The sequence below is a fragment of the Zosterops lateralis genome, assembly GCF_965231275.1.
Source record: "Zosterops lateralis genome assembly, contig: HAP1_HAP1_SCAFFOLD_309, whole genome shotgun sequence".
Classification (NCBI taxonomy): Eukaryota; Metazoa; Chordata; class Aves; order Passeriformes; family Zosteropidae; genus Zosterops; species Zosterops lateralis.
The window spans coordinates 1-9,378 of record NW_028154389.1 but is presented as its reverse complement, the minus strand read 5'-3'; the positions used below and the strand labels follow the sequence as shown (position 1 = coordinate 9,378).

Below are 9,378 nucleotides of genomic sequence, written 5' to 3'. Positions count from 1 at the left end.
TTCCCTTTAATCCCTGCCTGCTTTGTCTCTTGTCTCTTGCACCCAAAGACAGCACACACCCACCCACACCCCCCTGGAGAGTTCTCAGTTCATTTCTCCTTTGGTTGCCTGGATTTTGTTTGGTTTTGTTGGTGCTTGTTTTCCCTTGTTGTGCCTTACCTGTCCTGTGGGCAGTAGAGTGAATCTTGCCAACCAACTTGTGCTTTGTGGCTAAATATTAAAACGGACTTTTGCCCTTTTCCCTGATGTTTAAGCAATCTCAAACACTCTCATTCACGACAGCACCACCGTGTCCTGCATCACCGAGGGCCCTGACCACGCCCGTGTCACAAAGGGCCACACCCGGCCCCCAACAACAGAGGGACAGAGTGGAAGCGGCCCGGAGCAGCCCCGCCTTGTGGCCTTGTAGCCCGTGCCGTGCCCAGAGCCCTGGGAGGCTTTGGCCACGGTGCCACCCGACAGCCCCAGCCCCGCCCCGCAGAGCCGTGGGGCTGCAGCCCGGGCTGTTGGGGGCAGCAGGAATTGGCTGGCCGGCCGTGCCGGGCCCTTGTGGGCAGCGGCTCCTTGTCCCGTGGGAGGCCGGGGACGAGAGGTGTCCCTCAGGGCTCGGCCCGGGCCCCAGGACTCGGCACTGCCTCGCTCAGTGACACCCAGGGGCGCCCAGCACAGCCTCGCTCAGTGACACCCAGGGGTGCCCAGCACAGCCTCGCTCAGTGACACCCAGGGGCGCCCAGCACAGCCTCGCTCAGTGACACCCAGGGGTGCCCAGCACTGCCTCGCCCAGTGACACCCAGGGGCGCCCAGCACAGCCTCGCTCAGTGACACCCAGGGGCGCCCAGCACTGCCTCGCTCAGTGACACCCAGGGGCGCCCAGCACTGCCTCGCTCAGTGACACCCAGGGGTGCCCAGCACAGCCTCGGCGCCTTTGCAGGGCACGGGGAGCTGAGCAGGGCAGGGGCACCACGGAAACACCGAGTGTCTGCCCGGGGCACAGCCCGGGGAAAGCCGGGCTGGAAAGCCGCCAGAGGCTGCTCAGAGCTGCCCCGGGGACTTGGGTACCTGCGAGACAGAGCCCGGCTCTGAGCTGACACTGAGCCAAATACCTGAGAAATGACAGCACGTTTTGCTGGACACACTTCATTATTCTGGAGTTTCTCAACGTGGCTTTTTAGCAGGGAATATTTTCAGTGTTCATTTTACTTTATTTTTTACCCTTCAGAAAGAGTTCCATTGTATTTTGTTATGTGTGAGGAGGGATGGGCTGGGAGAGGTTGTGGGTAATGGAGTTTTTAACTCAATATATTTTCAAAACTGAGATGTGACAAGTCCACACTGACTCCGACAGCAGTGTCTGGTTCCAGGCTGCTCTGCTTTTCATGGTGAGATCTCAGTTCTTTCAAATCCAGCAGCCAAAGCCCTTGAAAGATGGAAAAGCTGGAAATTTGGTTAAAGCCTTTAGAGGGTTTGCTCTGTCCGTACATTCCACATCTCCCCTGGTGTCCGTTCAGCCTCTCTGCTCCTGTCCTACGTGCACATTGCTGAGTCCAGAGTTCAGCACAGGCTTTTAGAGATAGATAGATACATGTGATTATTATTATCATCACTCCAGAGTGGCCTGTTTTAAATCATCTCTCTAAGTGGGACAGCCTAGAAGAGCTTGAAAAGTGGAATGAGCTCCAGCCTGAGCTCCCACCTGACCCAGCACCAGGAGATCCAAACTAAGGAACATCGCTGCTGGTGCTTGGAATGTGGGAAGAGCTTCAGCAAGAACTTCCACGGCATCGAGGACCACAGGATCCACATCAGGGACAGGCCCTACGAGTGCCCTGAGTGTGGAAAGGGCTTCTCACAGAGCTTTGACTTGACCCAACACCAACAGAGGCGCCATAAGGGAAGCCCCGCGAGTGCCCCGAGTGCGGGAAGAGCTTCGTGCGCTGCTCCAGCTCCATCCCCCATGGGAGGATCGGCGTTGGATGATCCCCAGTGACCCCGTTGGGCAGAGCCCTGGTGATCCGTGGTCCTGGTGATCCGTGTTCGGTGTGGGGAAGGTGTTGGAGAGATTTCTTTCCCTTCTCCGTGTGCTGCTGTGGTTTGGTTGGTAATAAATTCACTCCCTGTGCCCAGGCTGGGTCTGTTGTGCTCAGGGCGGGATCTGTCCCCATCCTTCTCTCAACTCCCGGGCCTCTCCTCAGCCAATCAGAGAAGGCACTGAAATAATGAAGCCAATCAGAGCACAGAACGCTAATGACTCCCCAGTTGCCAGGCAGACCCACAGTGCCCAGGGCTCCTCCCCTGGACTCCACCCGCGCCCCGCCCCCAGCGCCCCCCGCCAGGGGAATTTGGGGAGGGGGCGGTGTCAGAACCCGCCTGGCGCTGTCCATGGGGCGTGTGGCGGCAGCTGCGGCCCGACTGTGGCACTGGGACCCCCTGGCTGGGGGCGCGGAGCTCTCGGGTCAGCGGGAAGGGAGGGGGGAAGTGGCGGGACGGTGGGAACAGTGGGGAGAGAAAGGGAAATGGGGAGGTGGGACCCCCAAACAGATGTTGGGGATGGGGGCGGCTGGGGACTGGGGAGCTATGGGAAAGGGGGAGGAAAATACGGAGAAGGGTGGAATGGAGGAACTGGGAGCGCGGGAAGGAGGGTCCCACGGCGCCCGTGGGGCACTGGGGCTGCGGAGTTGGGGTTGCCCCGGAGCTCTTGGCTACTGTGGGGTGCTGGGGGGCACCCCCGGACCTGTGTCCTGCACACACAGCGCTGTTCCAGGAGATGGGAAAGTCCGGCCGTCACTTCATGAAGGGCACCGACCGGCTGAGGTTCGTGGACAGGAACATCTACAACCGGGAGCAGCTCCCGCCCTTGGGCAGCGACATGGGGCTGTTCGTGGGGGACACCCCGTGTGGGGAGAAGTTGCCACGTACTGGAACAGCGACCCGGGATGGAGGGAGCACAGACGGGCTGCGGTGGACAGGCACTGCCGGCACAGCTGAGAGTTGTCCAGCCCGTTCCTGGTGGAGCGCAGAGGTGAGCGTGGGGCAGAGCGTGTCCCCTCGGGCCTGCCCTGGGAATGACCCTGGAGCCCCTCAAACCCTCCCTGGGAATCACCCCAGAGCCCTCAGCCCCCCTTGTGCCCATCCCCGGGGCCTCCTGTCCCTCACCGGGACCCCCGAGATTATCCCAGTCCATCTCAGTCCGTCCAAGTCCATGCCCAGACTCCTCCAGTCCATTCCCAATCCATCCTACCTTATCCCAGTCCCTCCTAGTCCATTCCCAGTCACTCCCAGTCAATCCCAGTCACTCCCAGTCAATCCCAGTCCATCCCAGTTCCTCCCAGTCCATTCCCAGCCCCTCCCAAGCCCACACCGCCCCTCCCCTCTCTCTCCCAGCGGCCCCCAGCTGATCCCAGTGTGTCCCCGCTCTCTCCCAGTGCCCCCCAGCGTTTCCATCTCGCTGCTGCCCTCCAGCTCCCAGGCCGGCAGTGCCAGAGGCCTGCTGTGCTCCGTGATGGATTTCTACCCCGCCCACATCCAGGTGAGGTGGTTCGAGGGCCAGCAGGAGCTGTCGGGCCAGGTGGTGGCCACCGACGTGGTCCCCAACGGGGACTGGAGCCACCAGCTGCTGGTGCTGCTGGAAAGGCCGCCCCGGCGCGGGCTCAGCTACACGTGCCAGGTGGAGCACGTCAGCCTGGAGCAGCCCCTGAGGCGGCACTGGGGTACGGGGCAGCCACTGGCCGGGCTGGCAGAGGCACCGGCGTGTGCTGGGAGCGAGTGGGAGGGAACTGGAGAGATCCTGGTTGAACCTGGGAGAGGGGCTGGGGGCTGTGGAAGGGCTGAGCAGGAGTCGGGAGGATGCTGGGGAGGGGGGTGTGGGGTCCCGGGGATGCTGGTGGGCGGCGGGAGGGAGTTTGGGGGCGGCGGGTGGAAGTGGGAGGGATTGGAGTGAGGCTGGAGGGGCTGGGAGGAGCTGGGGGAGGGGCAAGCGGGGCTGGGGCTGAGGTGGGTTGTGCTGGGAAGAGACTGGGAGGGGTGTGGGGGAGCGGTGGAGGGGCTGGGAAGGGACTGGGAGAGGGTTTGGGGGGGTTTTGTTGGGCTTTGTTGGGGGGCGAGTGGTTTGGGGCTGTGGGCTGGTGAGAGGGGCCAGGAGGGGCTTTGGTGGGCGGTGGGGAGGGCGGGCAGGGCTCGGGAGGAGGTTTCGAGGGCTCCTGGGTGTGCTGGGGGAGAGTGAGAGGGAGTTTCGAGGGGCTTGGGGTGTCTGTGAGAGGTTTTGGGGGGTGCTGACCCCTCTGGACCCCCCAGAGATGCCGCCGGACGCCGCCCGCAGCAAGATGCTGACGGGGATCGGGGGCTTCGTGTTGGGCTCGGTGTTCCTGGCACTGGGGCTGGGCTTCTACGGGCGCAAGAAGGTGAACGGGGGTCCCGGGGATCGTGTCCCCCCTCCCCCAGAGCGTGTGTGCCCCCCCGGGGCCCCCCAGCCCGGTGTCACCCCCTTTTCTCTGCCCACAGAGCTCCTGAGCCGCCGGCGGCCGCAGCCCCTCCCCGTGGCCTCGGGCCCGGCCGGGACCCCCCGCTCCGTCCCCGAGATGATTTTGGGGGCCTCGTGTGTCCCCCCTGCCCGTGCCCAGAGCTGTCCCTGTGTCCCCACCCGGCTGCTCCCAGTGTTCCCAATAAAGCTTCCCAGTTGTGCCCGGTGGGGTTTGTGGGGGGCTCTGGGGAGGGACTTGGGGGGGGCTGTGATTGGGGGGGCAGAGGCGGCCCCGGGCTGGATCGGGAATGGGGACCCCCGTGTGTCCCCCCGTGTCACCCCAAGGCTCTGGGGGGGCCTCGGGAGGCTCCTGAACCCCAAGGCGGCTCCCAGGGAACCCCAAAAGGCGCCAGGACCCCCCGAAGGCTCTGGGGGGGGAATTTGGTGGGGGGCGCGGGGGAGGCGCCCAGGCCGGGCCCAGAGCCCAGCGCTGCCCCAGCCCGACCTGCCCCGGCTCCATCGCGGCTCCTCCCGCGGGAAAAGGGGCACAAAGGGGGGCGCTGGGCCCGGGGGGAGCGGGAGAAGGGATGGAGGAGGAGGAGGAGGCGGGATGAGGAAGGAGGAGGATCCAGGGGAAGGAGGAATCGGAATCAGGAGGATGCAGAGAGGAAAAGGAGGCAGAGATGAAGAGGAGGAAGAGCAGCAGCAGCACAACCACTCGGGGCCGTTCGGAGCTCGCGGCTGCCGGAACCGAGCCCCAAAATCTCGGGGGCTCCCCCGAGGGTTCCATTTGGGGCCGGGGGATGTTGGGATCCTGCGGGAGCCCAAAGCTGAGCCCCCAAGGCCCCTTTGGGGGATGTTTTGGGGTCTCCACATGGTCACGGCCCGGGGCTGGGCTGGGAGGGGACACCGGCCTTGGGGACACTCCTGAAGTGTCCCCGTGTCCCTCCTGTGTCACCTAAGGACACTGTCTCAGGTGTCCCCTTGTTCCTTCTGTGTCCCCATGACCCTTGTGGACACAGGGGACCCTGTGGTGACACTGTCCCAGGTGTTCCCTTGTCTCTGCTGATTGTCCCCATGTCTTTCTTGGTGTCCCCATGTCCCTGACAGACACTGGGTGTTAAAAATGGGCGGAGATAATATTTTTCTCCTTAAAATGCCTTTATTAATCAGCTCTTACAAGGGTGGCTCAAGGGATTTCGCAACCGGCTTCGCCCTTGAGGAGGAGGGTCCTGGTCAGCTCTGCAGCAGGAAGTTCAGCAGAGCTGGAGAACTCTTCCCACGCCGGGAGTCTTCAAGAAGTTCCGATTTCTGTTTGTTTGCCTCGGGGTCTCACCTTTCCTTTGGTATTTTTAGGTTACAGCAAGTTACAAAAATTGGATTAACTAGTTCTTTTGATGCTCTAGGGAATATACAGCTTAGTACTGGTTTTTGTGGGTTTAAATCTTACTTAGATTTATCTTTATAGGGGATTTTTGGTGTTAAAAGGGTCTCAGAATGCATTTGGGATTTCTAATCTGCATGTTCTATGGGGTCACCCCGGTGAGGCAGGGGCTGCAGCAGCCTCATGGCATTTCACAACAAATATCAGCGAGATGGCCACGCTCCATGGAGAGGGGGTGTCTCGGAGGTCCCACAGGCTTGATGGTGGCGGGGGGGGAGGCGCCGGTGGCGGCACCTCAGCAGCGATCCGCCGCGGCTCGGGGAGCGGGTTCTTTTGGAGCAGGGCCGGGCCGGGGCAGGCGGGCCGCCCCATCGGTAGAGCCATGTCGCCGGCGGCAGCAGCAGTGGTCCGGTGGTGGCCCGGGGAGCGGGTTGGGTTGGGGATGGGCCGCCCCGTCGGCAGAGCTGCGGCGGCGGCAGGGGGGAGGCGGCTGCCCGGGATGGGAGCTGCGGGCTGCCGGCATTTCGCGGGGGTTGGGGCTTCTCCGAAGCGACGGGCGAGCCTGCTCTGGGGTCTGTGCAGGTTTTCTTAAGGTGGTCCGGGGTCTGGGCGGGGTGCAGGCTCTTTCAAGGCAGCGAGCAGTCCACTCCGGCATCTGAGGGGGGCCTGCAGGCGGCTTCCAGCGACTAAGCAGCCCCCCCCTCACTGCCCCTTCCAGGGGGACCACGGAGGTGGTTCTTTACTGTTACATTACAATTTAAGATTATTACATTTAAAATATTAATACACTTATTCTATGACAATCAAGGGTTTCAACTCTTCAAATCTTTAACATTTCTAATTTTCATTTTTATCACTGGGGACCCTTTGAGGAGACTGGGGACCCCTTGGGGACTCCACCCCAGACATCCCTATGTTCCTTCTGGTGTCCCCATGTCTCCAAGACCTTTTGATGTCCCCAAATGACGTTGGCGATGATTGGGAACACAGATCCAAGATGTCCCCATGTCCCTCTTATGTCTCTATGTCCCTCAGGGGACTCCTTGGGGACATGGATTCTGATGTCCCCCTGTCCTTCCTGTGTTCTCAAGGGACATGGGGACAGCAGGGGTGGTGTCTCCAAGGGGTCCCTGAGGAACATGGTGACACAGGAGGGACGTGGGGACATCTTGGATCTGTGTCCCCAAGGAGTCCCCACTGTCCCTGAGGGACATGGGAGGGACATGGGGACAGCCAGATCTGTGTCCCCAGTGTCCCTTGGGGACAGAAAATATTCTTGGGGACACCTGGATCCATGTCCCCAAGGGGGTCTCAGTGTCTCTGAGGTACATGGGGACACAAAAGGGACATGGGGACACCTGGATCTGTGTCCCCAAGGTGCTCCTGAGTGACATGGGGACACCAAAGAGTCTTGAGGACATTCCAGATCTGTGTCCCCCTGAGAGACACGGAAGGGACATGGGGAAACAGAAGGGACATGGGGACACTCCTCATCTGTGTCCCCAAAGGTCCCCAAAGATCCTCGAGGGACACGGGAGGGACATGGGGACACCAGGACTGGGATGGTGTCAGAGTCTGTCCAAGGATGTGATTTGCCTCACGACTGTCTCCGATGGTTGGGGACTGAGACCCCGGACTCTGAAGGAGCCCCTGGCCTGGCTGAGGTGGGACGTTTGCCAAGTCTGGGAGGACTGGAGTGGCATCTCCATGAGAACGGAGTGCAAGGACAATGGAACTGGTCACAGTGGACTGAGCCGAGGCTGCCTGTCCAAACTGGTCTGTCTGTACCAGAGGTGGGGTTTGGAGCTTGTTCCTGAGCACCGACCTCAACACAGGTGGTTCCCTTTGGCTCTGTGCCCTCACTTTGGTCTCTTTGGCTCTGTGCCCTCACTTTGGTCCCTTTGGCTCTGTGCCCTCGCTTTGGTCCCCACCTTGACCAACCTATAAAACCTCTGCAGACCCCACTCACTTTTGTGATCACCCCACTGGAGAAGATCACGTCTATGGGCATCTCTAGGCCTCGAGGACTCGTCCCTCCACTTTGGTAGCTATAATCCCCTTCCCCTCTTTCTCTCTCTTTCTCACTATTCTTTATTTTCTCTCCCCACTATTGCGTTTGTTGGCACTAAATAAAGGTGCATTTTTGTTTAAGTAAACTGAGTTGTCCCCCGCTGTGTCTTTTGCACTCTGAGATCCTTAAAATGAACCATCAGGTTCCCCGCATGTGTTTGTGGACCCTGACAGGAGAGTATCAGAGGTGTCTCAGAACTTGTCCAGGCTGCACTTGAAACCACTGATAGAAGCTTGGCCTTATTTCCCAGTTAGGTTTGATTCTTTGTACCTCCCTTGGATCATTCGGGTCCTCCCAGTTCATCACCCCCCAGTCCCCATTGAAGAGTCAATTTGGTGTCCCCTGGTTTGGATGTTACAGTCCATTCCTTCGGTTCCTCCAGGGGTCCTTTGGTGCTGCTGGCTGGATCCCCCCTCGTTCCCTGCTCCGGGTCACAGCCTCAGGCTCAGCAATGCCTGGAAAGGACCTTCCCATCCTGGAGTTAAAGACTGTTCTTTCCATGTTTTCACCAGTACACACTCCCCTGGATGGATGTTATGGATTTTAAAGTCTAAAGGTGTGGTTTGTGGGATTATCCCTTTTAACTGTAAATTCTCAAGGGTTTTTGCAATTGTGTTGACATATTTCTTAACACCCATTTCCCCGAGGTCAGAGGTGGCTGTGTCATGTTGGGTGGTCAGAAAGGGTAACCCAAACATCATCTCATGAGGTGACACTCCCAGGTCTGACCTGGGTTGGGTCTGAACCCTCAATAAAGCCAAAGGTTGGCATTTTACCCACAACATTTGGGTTTCAATTATTAATTTAGTTAAAGTTCTCTTTGAAGATTGGTTCATTCCCTCTACCCAGCCTGAACTCTGTGGGTACCATGGGGTGTGTAATTCCCATTTTATCCCCAAGCCTTGAGTTATTTGCTGTAAGATTCTTGACATGAAATGTGTTCCTCTGTCCGAGTCTATCCTATTAACCATTCCATCCCTGGGAATAATTTGTTCCACAAGGGTTTTACATCCCACATTGGCTGTGGCTCTGACAGTGGGAACAGCCTCCACCCAATGAGTCAGGTGGTCTGTTATCACTAATAAAAACTTCCATCTCTGTGCTTGGGGAAGGTCAGTAAAATCCACTTGGATACTTTGAAATGGTCGGAGAGCTAACTCCCGACCTCCTAATGTTGTTTTCCTCATTACCTTTTTATTTATCTTTTGGCAGATTATACATCTTTCAGTTACTTGTTTTGCCAATCCAAAAATCCCAATACACCCATAATTCCTTAGAAAATGATCACACAAAGCTTGGGTAACCCAATGAGATTTTCGATGCACGTTTTCTAATATTTTCCTAGTGAGCAGCTTGTTAAGTAACTGTCTCCCATCAGGAAGTTTCCATTTCCCAGATTCATCTGGCTTTCCTCCTATTTTTCTTAATTCCTTTTCTTCTGTTTCACTGAACTTTGGAGTTTCTAAT

General features: G+C 58.7%; 1 protein-coding gene across 1 annotated transcript; it reads left to right on the top strand.

Moving 5' to 3' along the window:
- Window positions 1-1,669: 1,669 nt before the first annotated feature.
- LOC310923773 (class II histocompatibility antigen, B-L beta chain-like) lies at window positions 1,670-4,440 on the top strand (the record flags this gene model as incomplete). The annotated part of the gene is made up of 4 exons (XM_083885705.1): window positions 1,670-1,832; window positions 2,751-2,912; window positions 3,423-3,707; window positions 4,291-4,440. Coding segments are annotated over 4 exons (760 nt in total), but the record flags the coding sequence as incomplete, so codon positions are not given.
- Between the last annotated feature and the right edge of the window lie 4,938 nt (window positions 4,441-9,378).